This window comes from Lampris incognitus, chromosome 7, assembly GCF_029633865.1.
Source record: "Lampris incognitus isolate fLamInc1 chromosome 7, fLamInc1.hap2, whole genome shotgun sequence".
NCBI classification, from domain to species: Eukaryota; Metazoa; Chordata; class Actinopteri; order Lampriformes; family Lampridae; genus Lampris; species Lampris incognitus.
In genome coordinates, this window is record NC_079217.1 from 32,246,790 (window position 1) to 32,261,506 (window position 14,717).

The 14,717-nt window shown below is 49.0% G+C and overlaps 1 protein-coding gene across 1 annotated transcript in view; it reads right to left on the reverse strand.

The window, feature by feature from the left end:
* b3gat1a (beta-1,3-glucuronyltransferase 1 (glucuronosyltransferase P) a) overlaps nucleotides 1-14,717 on the reverse strand; it is a 56,663-nt gene that overhangs the window by 27,701 nt on the left and 14,245 nt on the right. Inside the window, exon 2 of the mRNA XM_056283844.1 lies at nucleotides 222-733. Coding sequence (XP_056139819.1) covers nucleotides 222-733 — 512 coding nt within the window. The remainder of the gene's footprint in view (nucleotides 1-221; nucleotides 734-14,717) is intronic.

The window sequence follows — 14,717 nt, forward strand, 5'->3', positions numbered from 1 at the left end:
GATGCTGGCTTTAAATACTCTATGAGGAGGTTTAATGTTGAGCTGAAAACCACTTAGAAATAGGGAACAATGGTGATATTTTAACCTGTGTGATGAAGAATAAAATTTGTATAGATGATTGTGTTGGTTCATCGTTAAGTAAATTTTTTACTCTCTAAAAGAAGCAACAAATCTGATGTGTCAATTGGTTTGATAAAGGACTAATTTTGAACATAACTAACCTCCTCAAACAGCTCCAGGCTGTATGTGTTGTCATCATCAGCAAAATAGACGATCCCCGCCTGGCTGCTGTTGGCATTGATGGTCTCCCTCAGCCAGCGCAAGGCGAGATTTCTCTGCATGGTGCCTCTTGGGATACGGGGGTCCCGAGTATCACCCCGCAGCTTATAGTTCCGGGGTGTCTCCACATTGAGGTGGGTGTAGTTGAGCCCCGTTTCCCGGAGGAGCCGCGTGACCAGAGCCGTTCGTCTCTGGGAGTCCTCTACCAGAATCCAGTGCAGGTTGGGCACGTGGAGGAAAGTGTTGGCCAGCCGTGTCAACTCAGCCTTCTGCACTGGCCGGCTGTACGTGGGGGTGATGATGTGGATGGTCGGAAGCACATCGGACCAGGGTGGCGGTCGCGTGTACACATACTCTGTCCTCACAACCTCCACAATGTCCTTATCCGAGGTACAGTATTCCTTGGAGTCCTGCGCCTGGCCACCTGCCTCCTTCTTTCCCTCACCACCATTATCTGTAGGTTTGGGGATGAGAATACATGTATGGCATTAGCACATCTTGGGGCCGCTCTCTGTATATTTGCCTCAGGCGACTCAAACCCAATGGGGGTAAAGTGTACCTGAGAGTTGGTGGCGTTGAACCGAAAGCCTCTCTGGTATGATAAAGATCTCTTTTACTAGGTGGTGACAAGCTGCAAAAAGTGAGAGCAAGCACTGTGAGAGGATAACACAGCTGGCTGGACAGAGAGACCAGCCGAGGGAAAGGAATGGTGAAATAGGCCTCATGTTATTCCTTTACCACTGGTCAACCTATACAAGAGGCAGCAGCAATACACAGTGTATGGGCTTCCTCTTAATGTGGACTTTTGCATGTGATCACAGAAAGTTGAATCAGTTCATCTGGACACATTTATTGACCTCTTCAGTCTCAACTGAAGTCAGTTGAGACTGAAGAGGTCACATATGAAGTGATGATATGTTTCTCTCTCAATAAATGTTGTGTCCAGAAGAACTGATTCAACTTTCTGAAATTTCCTTACCTGGATTACTGAGCATGCATGAAGACACCTTTGCATTAGCCTTACCTCATGTAACACCATGCCTGATTTGAATAAAAACTATTTCAAAAGATATATTTTCAAGAAGACTCCATGATGAGGGTTTCGGGTGAGATTTGTTGGAGGAGGGTTATCAAGTAGCAAGTGAAAGATTTTTGCAGTTGCACCTCTGTTATAGTGAACTGCATGTTGTGCTTTATATGACTACTAATTTCTAACATCTTCCCCCTGTAAGAAGTTTAACATACTGAGTCACCACAGATAGATATAAAAAGAAAGTGACTAGGAAAAAAAAGTAGAAATTAAGAGTTGGCAAGTGTGCAATTTGCCAACTGCAAATGTTAGAAACATATAATGAGTATACCCCAGTGGCAAAGTGGTATTATATAGTGGCCAAAGTAGCATGAGTATGATGAATAGAATAATTATAGAATCATTAAGGTTGTTTATTTTTCTCCTCATTGTGGTACAGCTAATGGCAATCTTTATCACTGCCTGGGTTGAGCTCCATTCACACCTCAAAATGTAAAGAGGATTTTTCTGCACCACACAGATTAACACAATCTGCTGATGGCCAGATGTTCAACAGAAGCTGCCAGGAACCATTCTGCCAATACCTCCAGCTCCTCTTTCAAGAGCAAACAAAAGGGACCCTGTGGGTAGACCAGGGTCAAATAGTATTGGCAAATTATTTTTAGTTTTCTGTTCCCTAGTGCTTGGAGTGGCAGATATAGGGTTTTCCAGTTGAGAAGGCACAAGGCACATGAAATGTGAAATGAGAAATAAAAGTATTCTATTGTCAACATTTGTACACTGAGGTTGTTAATTGATCACATAACAGCATAATTGTTGACATAAACCTAGGACATGTGAGTCATATATGAAAGCCTACTATTATTAGTTAGTCAATTTATTTTGACTTCCAGCGGTTTATACTAGTTTATACTAGATGAGGACAGAGTGTCGGTGTATGTGTGTTGGGTGGGCATTGATTTGCTCTCAGTCTAATTTGGTTTTCTTCACTGTGTTGCATACTTAACATTTCAGTGCTGGTTTGTGTTCTCTTAGGATGATAATGCTGATGGGATATCAGTTTTGCTGCTGCTTTTTTACTGGATAGGTAGAGGAAAAATTATATTATCCAGTTTTTTTTTTCTGGTTGCAGTACATATTATCTTAAGTGTTTATCTGGACTAACCATTGAAGTATTGTTAGCAACATAATTATCCCTGAAATTCTGTTCATTTAGTAGATCGTAGATCTTTTTTTCTGTTTTTTTTTTAAATGAATTTATTTCTAGTTTTTCCCCTTATCCCACCAGATTAACTCAATGGCATATGGCCGGAACTCTTGTCGAATAACTCCCCTGGCTCACGTTTCCACAGGAAGGAGATAGTCGTAACACCAGCTTCCTTCAAACTCGTGTCGGCTGCTGTCGCTATTTTACATGCTGAAGCCTTGCATGGATTGCATCACCTTCAGTCCGCGAAGGAGGCGTAGGGAGAATGCTTTCAGTTGCCTGGCTGCAGGCGCCTGGTTTGTTAAGGGACCACCGTGAAGGTGGAATATTTGGAATAATGTATTTGTTACTAACGGCTACCATAAAAATAAAGATATTGCGGGGGGGGGTGCTCGTTGGTAACTGGAGTGGGTGAGGACATTGATCAAACTTGGTTCTAGACTTATAGGCTGAAAAACAAAGAAGTGAAACTTCCCATATTGCACCTTTACAATGATCCCTAGGTACGTATGCCGCTAGCAAGTGTTGGAGAGACATTCATAGACATTTAACCATGACTGCATCAACCTGTGGGAATCAAGATATCATTAATATTGTGACAATTTGGCCCCATTCTCCTATGTGAAATAACCTAATTATAAGAATATGTGATGCTATCGATGTAGAGCTATTGTCAATAAAAGGTGCATCCAAATGCTGAATGTCAATCTTCAAACTAACTTCACCTCAGGAAAATCATGGCGAGGGAACATAAAAGTAGTGTGAGGGATCACAAAAGATTTTGCAGGGGACGCAAACATAAGCCCAACATTTTTTGCTCTGTAATATCCATATGTTGGGGAAAAAAACATTTACGTACAAACTTCAAGTTCATCGCGTCCCACGTGCAGGCTCTGATCAGGTAAGCCTCATTAGGTCTACCATCAGCTGAACCTGGCTGCAGCTTGTGTTTAAATCGTAGTAGATAGAGTCAAACGTGACGCCGTTCCATTCCATGGGCTGCAGTGAGGTATGCGTGTTATTTTTGGGGGGTTTATACATTGCATTTAACGATGACTGAATTGTAAATATTGGCTAGTACCATTTTCAAGGTGCTGAGTTCCACAAGCATCAGTTATAATTGACATTAAAACTATGTTCATTGGTTGCATACCTGTACCATAATTTATTTAGCTCATCTAATGTACTTGGCTTTTACTGTGCAAATATTTAGCCTTGATGCACCAAACTTTTCTAAATAATGTCTAATATGCGGTAGCAACCAGCGTGGGAAATTTTATCCTGATCAATATGAAATTTAGCCACTCATTTCTGAATGCAGGGAGGTTACTGTTTTGACATGTTTAAGAATTGCTTTTCATTACTTCTCTTTGAGACATTCTGTGTCTAATGTTGTTTTCCATAGAACGTTTTGCCGTTTCATCGATAAAAAATACTTTGTGGGACTTTAAGCCTTCGCTATAAATCATTGTGAATAGTCAACTGATTGCAACTGTTTTCTCCATTTCCCTTTTACTTAACATTGGAATGGTTCCATAATTCAGTCGATTCTATGTACCTCAGTTGAGTTCTATTAGCCCATGCATCCTTGCAGCTATTTAAGACAATTATTTGCAAGTACATAGGTCTATCCTATTGTAAATGGTAAACTTATGGGGTGTCCTGTGTCTGACTTTCCATCAGTTTGGAGGAATCCGACGACGACTTTATAATTCAGTGTCTTTATTTCAATGGTGACGGTTACAATCATACAGTAGCTAGCTCCACAGTAGTGACTCACCTGAGTGCTAAACATAGACAGACGATTATGTGGCTCCCCTGCGTCCTCATGCGTCAGATGGACCAATGAGCTTGCAGCTAACGTAACAGCCAATAGGAGTGCTTGTATCACATCCTTATAGCCAAACGGGCTATTACATTCTAGAGAATATTACATCCCCCTTCTTAAGAAATTGAAATCAAACATTAGAGAAGCCCAGAACCTCTCTGGGCTTCACTGCTCGTCCATACCTTGTCTGGTAGGGGACAGTCTCTGAGGCTGTCTCAGCCGCTGCATGTGAGACGTGTGGTGTGTTGTGAATTGTGAGTTGACCATATTTCTCGTCAGTGCCTGTGTTGGTGTGAGTGTCAGTGTGTGTTTCTTTTGTGTCCAGGAGGTGACGTCTGTTTCGTCTGTACTCCTGTCCTTCAGCTGTGCAGACGCGGTAGGATTTGTTGGTATCCGCTGGCTGGATGACAACAGCTGGTTTCCAACAGCCGTGCTCCTGGAGTCTGATGTGTTGTCCTTCGTGCAGCTGTGACATCGGCTTCGCTGACCTGTCGTAGTACCTTTTCTGCTGCAGCTGACGTTGGACTCTCCTGGCGTGCGTGTCTCTGTGACTGATGACTTTGGGCTGAAGCTGCTGGTGTGTGTTGGGTAGAATTGAGCGTAGACGACGACTCATGAGCAGCTGGGCTGGTGATCTGAAGCTGTCGACAGGTGTGTTCCGATACTCAAGCAGACTCAGGTAGGGGTCTCTCTGGTCAGCCTTGGCCTTTTCCATCAGCAACTTGGCGATCTGTACTGTTTTTTCGGCAAGGCCATTGCTTTGGGGATGATGCGGACTGGTAGTCGTGTGGGTGAACTCCCAAGTCTTCGCGAAGGTCTCAAACTCCATACTTGAGTACTGAGGTCCATTATCCGAAATAACAGTCTCAGGTATGCCGTGTCTGGCGAAGGTTGCCTTCAGCTTGCGTATCACAGCTGAGGATGTTGTGCTGTGTAGCTTGTCGAGTTCGAAGTATCTGCTGTAATAGTCCACTGTGACGATGTAATTGTCATGATTCCAGGTGAACAAGTCAGTAGCAACTACTTGCCATGGCCTGCCTGGGATCTTGTGGCTGATCATGGGCTCTTTAGTGTTTGACGGTCTGTAGGTGAGACAGGTGGGGCACTGTCCAACCATCTCCTCGATCTGCTTGTTCATACCAGGCCAGAACACTATGTCACGGGCTCTCTGCTTGCATTTCTCCATGCCCCTGTGTCCTGTGTGTATCCGGGATAACATCTCTGCACGCAGCGAGGTAGGTATGATGATTTTCTCGCCTTTAAACAAAATGTTATTCATCTCTGACAGTTCATCTCGGCGGTTCCAGTATTCTGCAACTCTCTGAGGGCATCTTCTCCTCTCCTCAGGCCATCCTTCTCTGATTGTCTCTCTCAGCATTGTGAGCTTTGTGTCTGCGGCAGTCACAGCTCTGATCTCTGTCGGTTTCGTGTCACTGACCGGCAGGCCACTGTACACTGTATGTACCTGCATGTCCATGCCTTCTCTGAAGCTGTCATCTTGGTCTGTGAGCGACTTGCGGGACAGCGTGTCTGCCACGGGGATCTCCTTGCCTGGTCTGTGCACGATGGTGAAGTCATACCGCTGTAGCTGGAGGATCATCCGCTATAGTCTCAGAGGCGCTGCTGCGAGTGGTTTTCTCATAATGGACTCAAGCGGTTTGTGGTCACTCTCCACGATGACATGACGACCATAGATGTATTGGTGAAAACGCTTGCATCCGAACAGAATAGCATATAGCTCTTTCTCTATTTGTGCGTAATTGACTTCACTGTCATTTAGCGATTTGGATGCATATCCGATGGGCTTTTCTTCCTGTAGCAGGACTGCACCTAGTCCGTACTTCGATGCGTCGACTTGTAGTCTGAGCTCTTTACCAGGGTCATAGTAGGCTAAGACTGGTCCTGGTTCGCATGTGATCACTTCTTTCATCTTCCTGAAAGCTTCGTCATGCTGCGCATCCCATCTGAATTCACTCGACTCCTTCAGCAGGTGACGCATGGGTGCGTTGATGTCTGAGAGCATTGGAGCAAACTTGGACAGATAGTTAACCATACCGAGGATTGTCTCCAACTTACCCTTGTCCTCGAGTGGCCCCATGTCTCTCACAGCTGCAATCTTGGCTGGGTCAGGCTTGACCCCATCCTTTGTGATGCGATGCCCAAAATAGCTGACCTCGGTGGCGCAGATCGTGCTCTTCTCCGAGTTGAGTTTCACTCCTCGCTCTCTGGAGCGCTGCAACATGGCTCGGAGATTGCTGTCGTGCTCCTCCTTGCTCTTTCCATATATGAGGATATCATCCACTATGGCTGTGACTCCTTGTAGACCTTCGTAGGTCTCATCAACCTTCCGTTGAAACTCGTCCTGGGCGGAGATCAACCCAAAAGGTAGACGAAGGAAACGGTATCTTCCCAACACCGTGTTGAATGTTGTCAACTTGGACGACTCTTCTGCGAGTTTTATCGCCCAGTACCCTGAGCGAGCATCCATGACACTGAAATAGCAGGCCCCTGCCAGTTTGGAGGTGATGTCGTCGAGGGTAGGTAGAGGATAATGAGGTCGTTTCACAGCCTTGTTCAGGTCCTTCAGGTCGAGACACACTCTGAGCTTTCCTGTGCGTGGCTTTTCTGCTGCCACAATTGAGTTGACCCATTCAGTCGGTTCGGTGACTTTCACAATAATCTGTTGCTTCTCCATGTTCTGTAGCTCCTCTTTGAGACGGTCGTGTAAGGTTACTGGAATGCGCCTCGGTGGGTGGACCACAGGTGTTACATTTGGGTCAACGTAGATTATGCATTCACCACGAAACAGTCCTATTCCTTTGAAAACATCCGAGTACTCCTCAATGAGTGATACTGTGGCAGGAATGAGGAAAAACACATGAGACCAAGGCGAGTTTGATGTTTATTCCTCAACTCCAAAAACCAACTGCAGCAGGAACAACCCTGCCCCGGCGAGCCCGGGAATGTAAACCACGCCCCCAGCTCACAGTCCTGCTGGGTGAGAGGCATAGCCCCTAGTGTCCGCCACACAGCCCCCCCCCGAACACCCAGAAGGGACTCCTGGAAAGAAACTTAGTGTCTCACTGGAGGCTTAAGTAGCCTGCCATAATGGCTGCGCCGTCCCTCAGCCGAAACAGTAGGTGAAACACAGTCCAAAGCCGGCTGAGAAGCAGAACGCTGAACCCGTGAAGACACTGCCGGGGTCCTGGAAGGAGGACGACCCCGACGGGGAACCTGGGCCGGAAACACAACTTCGCCTGCCACCCTGTGCGCCGGTTTAAGCCTATCAAGCGTAACACGCTCCCTACGCCCACCCATATCTAGCACAAAACCCTTAGGACCCGTCTCAAGAACCCGAAATGGGCCATCGTATGGGGGTTGGAGGGGCGAGCGGTGAGCATCATGCCGTACAAAAACAAAACGAGCCGACATGAGCTCCGCAGGCACGAACGACCGCGGAAAACAGTGGTGAACGGGGCCTGGAACCCGAGTGCTGTCGGACAAAAAAGGATAAACGGCCGGACGGGGTCGAGGAGCGGAACTCCCAGGCAAAAATTCCCCAGGGACGTGGAGTGGCTGACCGAGCACCAGCTCAGCGGGTGACGCGTCGAGGTCCTCCTTAGGAGCCGAATGCAACCCGAGCATAACCCAAGGTAAACGATCCACCCAGTTACCATCCGAGAGCGCAGCGCTGCCTTGAGCGACCGGTGAAAACGTTCACACAACCCGTTAGCCTGAGGGTGATACGCGGTAGTGCGGTGTACCTGCACACCCAAGGATCGCGCAAGTGCCGACCAGAGCTCTGACACGAACTGGGGGCCCCTGTCTGAGGTGATATCTGACGGAGTGCCGAAACGGGCGACCCAGGAGGAAAGAAAAGCGCGTGCAACATCCGAGGATGTTGTGGAGGATAGAGGGACAGCCTCTGGCCACCTGGTGTTCCGATCTACCATTGTGAGCAGGTGCGTAGAACCCTGTGAAGAAGGTAGAGGGCCCACCAGGTCCACATGCACGTGGTCGAAACGTCTGGCCGGGATCGGAAACGGTTCGAGGGGCGATTTAGTGTGCTGGTGGACCTTAGCGCGCTGGCACGCTACACATGCAGCTGCCCACCCCTTGACGTCCTTGCGGAGGTCAGGCCAGACGAACTTGGAACCGACCAACTTCACCGACGCCCGAACTCCAGGGTGCGAGAGGGAGTGAATCGAATCGAAAACTCGACGGCGCCAGGCCACTGGAACAACGGGGCGGGGACGGCCGGTGGAGACATCGCAGAGGAGGGCAGGACTGCCTTCCTGCATCACAGCGTCCTCTAGCTTGAGACCGGTACGCGTTGACCTAAGGGCAAGGACGTCCGGGTCACTGGGCTGGTCGGCAGCCATAGCGGAGAAATCCACACCGAGGTGCACAGGACACACAAGCACACGCGACAGACAATCAGCAACAGGGTTGGACTTCCCGGCCACATGCTGAATGTCCGTTGTGAACTCGGAGATCGCCGCTAGGTGGCGCTGTTGACGAGCAGACCACGGCTCAGTCACCTTGGACATGGCAAAAAGTCAGCGGCTTGTGATCCACATAAGCCGTGAATGGGCGACCCTCCAGCAGGAAGCGGAAATGCCGGGTTGCAAGGTGCAGTGCCAGCAACTCCCGATCAAAAACGCTGTACTTCCGCTCGCTATCTCGCAGTTTGCGGCTAAAAAATGCGAGTGGCTGCCACGCATTCGCCAGACGCTGTTCAACCACAGCCCCCACGGCTATGTCAGACGCATCGGTTGTTAAAGCTATGGACGCCGTGGGTGTGGGATGGGCGAGGAGGGAAGCGTTAGCCAGGGCACACTTAGCTCCGTCAAAGGCCTGGACCTGTTCGGGAGTCCAGTCGACAGGGTCGTTAGCCTTCTTAAGCCGCAGGGCTTCGTCAAGTGGCTGAAGGAGGTGGGCAGCGCGAGGGAGGAAACGGCTATAGAAATTCACCATTCCCAATAATTCCTGCAATGCCTTAACAGAGACTGGGCGGGGAAATTCCGCCACCGCTTGCTCATTAGAAGGCAACGGGACCGCGCCTTGCGGCGAAATGCGGTGACCCAAGAAGTCAATCACCGGCAGTCCAAACTGACACTTGGCCGGGTTGACTATCAGGCCGTGTTCGTCCAGACGACGGAAAACCTGTTTCAGGAGCGTCAGCTGACGGACTGGCCACTAACATGTCGTCGAGATAAACGAACACGAAAGCAAGGTCACGCAACACCGAGTCCATCAGCCTCTGAAAGGTTTGCGCTGCCCCCTTCAAGCCAAAAGGCATGCGCATGAATTCGAAAAGCCCAAACGGGGTGATCACTGCGGTCTTGGGCACGTCCTCTGCGCGCACGGGAACGTGATGATAGCCGCGCACCAGGTCCACCTTAGAGAAAATAGTGGTACCTGCCAGGCGTATGGAAAAGTCCTGTATGTGTGGGATGGGATAGCGGTCATTGGCGGTGACGTTGTTCAGGCGGCGAAAATCGCCGCAAGGCCGCCACGACCCATCCGCCTTGGGCACCATGTGAAGCGGCGAGGCCCACGGGCTGTTGGAACGCCTCACTATACCCAGACGCTCCATGATGGCGAACTCCTCCTTAGCTGTAGCCAATTTTACCGCGTCGAGGCGCCGCGCGCGCGCAAAAACTGGCGGTCCCAGAGTGGGAATTGTAATGATCTGTGCCCTCTGGCTATGTTAACTTATAACATTAATAAAGCAAGGACGACTTCTCTCGTGCTGGGTGTTTATTCACCGACCGGATTCCCACTCACGTTGTTACGTGACTTTGTTGTGGCGCTACGGAAAGCCGTAAGGGACATTAGCAAATCAAATATTACTAGCAAATATTACATCTCCCTTTTTCTGAAAAGTGCTGCTTTCTCTGCAGAGATACAGACCACGTTGAGCACGTTTATAAGCGAATACAATCTTAATAAGAAAGAATATGAAAGTGGAACTGTTATATATCTGGACTGCAACAAAGTAGTGTAAAACATTTCCTTCACTGTCTAAATGTGACACCGTAATAACATTTCATCTTTTTTTTTTCTTTTTCATTTCATTACTGGTAACTGCAAACAGCAGGTAGGTACACAAGGTAAGTGAACGCTGTAAATATTTCTTTTCAAAACATAGCAGGTATAGTACAGGTTGGTGTAAAATTCTCTCTTTTTTTAACATTCATAAGTCAAGGATTTGTCTTGGTTTGATCGTGCGACCTGACCTCGTGGTGTAACCAGGCTGTGTGTCTGGTTGTCGCTGATTGTTCGTGTCTGGAGGTTCAGCATGCTCTTGCTGATGGGCTTGTGTGTTGTTGTTAGTGCTGGTAACAGTCTGCTGTGAAGTGTGTGTGTGTGTAGTGTGAGTGTTCACTCTGCTTTGTCGCAGGTGTTGACGGTTGCGTTGGTAGATCTGACCTTCTTTGGTTTGGATGTGGTAGCTCCTGTCTGTGTTCGCTGGTCTTTCCACAGTTGCAGGTCTCAAGGATCCATCCTCCTGCCGGAAGCGGATTGGTGTGCCTGCGGGCAGGTGGGGCAGAGATTTGGCTGTTCGGTTGTAGTATGCCTGCTGGCGCTGTTGACATACCTCTCTCCTTTCGTGAACATCCTCCTGACTGGCGATCTGTGGCTGCAGGTGTTTTGCTGTTGATGGGAGAATGGACCGCAGCCTCCGACTCATCAGTAGCTGTGCCGGTGATTTCAGGTTGTCCACCGGTGTGTTGCGATACTCCAGTAAGCTCATGTAGGGGTCTTTGTTCTCAGCTTTGGCTTTATCCAGGATGCGTTTGGCCGTCTGGACAGTCTTCTCGGAGAGGCCGTTGCTCTGTGGGTAGTGGGGGCTTGTGGTGGTGTGTGAGAAACCCCATGTCTGTGAGAAGTTGCGGAACTCACCAGAGCTGTAGCACGGACCGTTGTCGCTGATGATAGTCTCGGGGATTCCGTGTCGAGCCATTGCTGCTTTCAGCTTCATGATGACGGCAGATGAGGTGCAGCTGTAAAGTCTCTCTAGCTCGAAGAATCTGGAGTAGTAGTCCACAGTGACTATGAAGTCCTGTGAGTTCCATGTGAATAGGTCTGTGCCTATCACTTGCCACGGCCGCTCAGGTATGGCGTGTGACATCATTGGTTCCTTTGCATTTGCGCTGCGCCGTTCTTGGCATATGCTGCAGTCTGCTACCGCATCCTCAATCTGTTTCCCCATGCCAGGCCAGAACAGTAAGTCTCTTGCTCGGCATTTGCTTTTTTCCACGCCAAGGTGGCTGGCATGGATGCGCTGTATCATGTCCTTGCGAAGCTTTTGGGGGACAATGATTCTCTCACCTTTGAACAGGATACCGTCCATTTCTGAGATTTCTGCTCTGTGGTTCCAGTATTCCTGGATGCTGGGCGGGCACTTTTTCTTTGTGTCTGGCCAGCCAGTGAGTGTGGCTCGTCTGAGTGCGGTGAGCTGTGGATCTTGCGCTGTTTCCTGCTTGATTTCTGTGAGTCTTGTGTCGCTCACAGGGATGTTGCTGAGGACTGTGTGCACTTGGGCCTCCATCCCTTCCTGTAGGTCACTGTCGTGGTGTTCTATTGACTTGCGTGACAGTGTGTCGGCCACCGGTATGTCCTTACCGGGGCGGTGGATGATTTGGATGTCGTATTTTTGGAGCGCCAGGATCATCCGTTGCAGCCGGGGTGGTGCTGCTGCCTGTGGCTTTTTTAGTATTGCCTCCAGAGGCTTGTGGTCTGACTCCACAATCACTTTTCGTCCGTACATGTACTCGTGGAACCTCTTGCAGCCGAAGACCACAGCGTAGAGCTCCTTCTCTATCTGTGCGTAGTTTTCTTCAGTGCTGTTGAGTGACTTGGACGCATAGGCAATTGGTTTGCCATCTTGGAGCATGACAGCCCCAAGGCCACTTTTGGATGCATCCACTTGGAGTCGCAGCTCTTTCTGCGGGTCGAAATATGAGAGTACTGGACCTGGGTGCTGTGTAATGAGATTCTTCATCTCTTGGAACGCCTTGTCATGGACTGCATCCCACACAAACTCACTGTCCTGTTTCAGAAGCTGTCTGAGGGGTGAGTTTATCTGTGAGAGGTGTGGAGCGAATCTGGCGAGGTAGTTGATCATGCCGAGGACTGTCTCCAGCTCTGCTTTGTTCTGTGGGGGTTGCATGTCCTTGACCGCCTTCACCTTGTGTGGGTCTGGTTTGATGCCTTCGTGTGAGAGCGTGTGGCCGAAGTAGCGTACCTCGGACACGCATATGTGACACTTGTCGGGGTTGAGCCTCACCCCTCGCTCCCTTGTGCGCTTCAGCATCGCTCTGAGACGCTGGTCATGTTCCTCTTTAGTCTTGCCACTAGTATGTCGTCCACTATGGCCGTCACACCGTCCAATCCTTCATATGTTTCATCCACGCGTCTCTGGAACTCGTCTTGAGCGGACACGATTCCGAATGGCAGTCTGAGGAAACGATACCTGCCAAACACTGTGTTAAATGTCGTCAACATTGAGGATTCAGTGCTCAGTTTGATGGCCCAATAGCCTGACCGCGCGTCTAACACGCTAAAGTACTCAGCTCCAGCGAGCTTTGTGGTGGCGTCCTCCAGCGTGGGGAGGGGGTAGTGAGGTCGTTGTATCACTTTGTTAAGAGCTCTGGGGTCTAAACACACTCTAAGTTTGCCTGTCTTTGGCTTCTCAACAATGAAGAGTGCGTTCACCCATTCTGTGGGTTCTGTTACCTTACAGATTATGCCGCCTTTCTCCATGCTGTCAAGCTCGTCCCTCAGTTTGCTGCGTAGGGCGATGGGGATTCTGCGTGGCTGGCAGACGACCGGCGTTGCATCTGGTGTGACGCGGAAGGTGCACTCGCCTGGGAACTCTCCTATTCCCTGGAAAACATCTGCATACTCATCCATTATGCTCTGTGATGTGACATTGTTTTCCTCGCTCACAGCCATCACTATTTTTACTAAGTTTAGGTCATGGCATGTTTTCATTGCCATGACTGGTGGGGCGTTTGTGTCAATGACGTAAAAGTCCAGCATCATTGCATTGTCTCTGTACTTACATTTGAGTTTGCATGTGCCTTTCACACTCAGCGCGCCTCCTCCATATTCAGTGAGTCTGTGTATTGCTGGTTTCAGTGTCACATTTTTGAACAGCGCCTGGAACAGGTTGGTGGGAATAGTATTGGCCTGTGCCCCAGTGTCTAGTTTAAACTTTACCTTCTGTGGAGGTGTGCCAATTCCAACCTCTACGTAAGCCTGCTCGTTGCTTTTTCCGTTGTTCTCTATTGAGATGCAGTCTATGTACAGCTCTGTCTGTTCTCCCACAGCGGTGCTCTCCACTGTAATGTTGTCGAAGTACAGTTCTTCCTGCTCTCTGTCAGTGGTGTACTCTTCTGGGTTCTCTCCGACGGCATGTACTGTGCCGCGGTAGTACTTTGTCTGTCCCTGGGAGCTAGACTTGCATACTTTAGCAAAATGATTGAGTTTCTTGCATTTAATGCATTGTTTACCCTTAGCTGGGCAAGTGGCTTTAGCGCCGTGTAGCCCTCCACAATACCTACACGCCCTCGCGGCGGTGCTAACGTTACCCTCCCTTTGTCTGAAGTTAGCGTTAGCTGCTTTGGGTGCGTTCGGTTTGTAAGTCTTTCTGCCTATTGCGTGCACCGTTTCATGTGTGCTGCCCTGGCCCATAAACTTTAGCTGTTGCTTTGCTAGCTCGTGTGAGCGGGCTACATCTATGGCTTTTTCTAGCGTTAGCTCAGCTCCCTGGCTAAGTAGCTTTTCTCTCACTCTGGGTGAGTTGGTGGCAAACACGATGCGGTCCCTGACCATCTCGTCGGCATTTGGGTAGCCACAGTCTTTGACTAGGAGCTTTAGCTCAGTTACAAATTGTTCGAAGGATTCACTCTCTCCCTGCATCTTTTCATGAAATTTATATCTGGCATAAATCGGGTTTGCTTTGGGGGTGATGTACTCAGTGTACTTATCGTAGTACGTTTCTAGCTTCTTGGCTTGTTCTCCGCTGAGTGTCCAAGTGTTGTGCACATCGCGCCCTTTTTCCCCTATCCAGAGCAGGAGGTAGCTGCATTCCTCCTCTTCGTTCTTCCCGCGCAGGGGGCCCTTGAACATTAGCTCCGTTGTTTGTCGAAATCGTCTCCATGCTTCAGGTAAGTTCGCCGATTCCCAGTCCATCCGTGGAGCTGGAACGCCGTACGAATCCATATTGGATATTTAAACTCCGCTACTCTGACACCATGTAATGATCTGTGCCCTCTGGCTATGTTAACTTATAACATTAATAAAGCAAGGACGACTTCTCTCGTGCTGGGTGTTTATTCACCGACCGGATTCCCACTCAC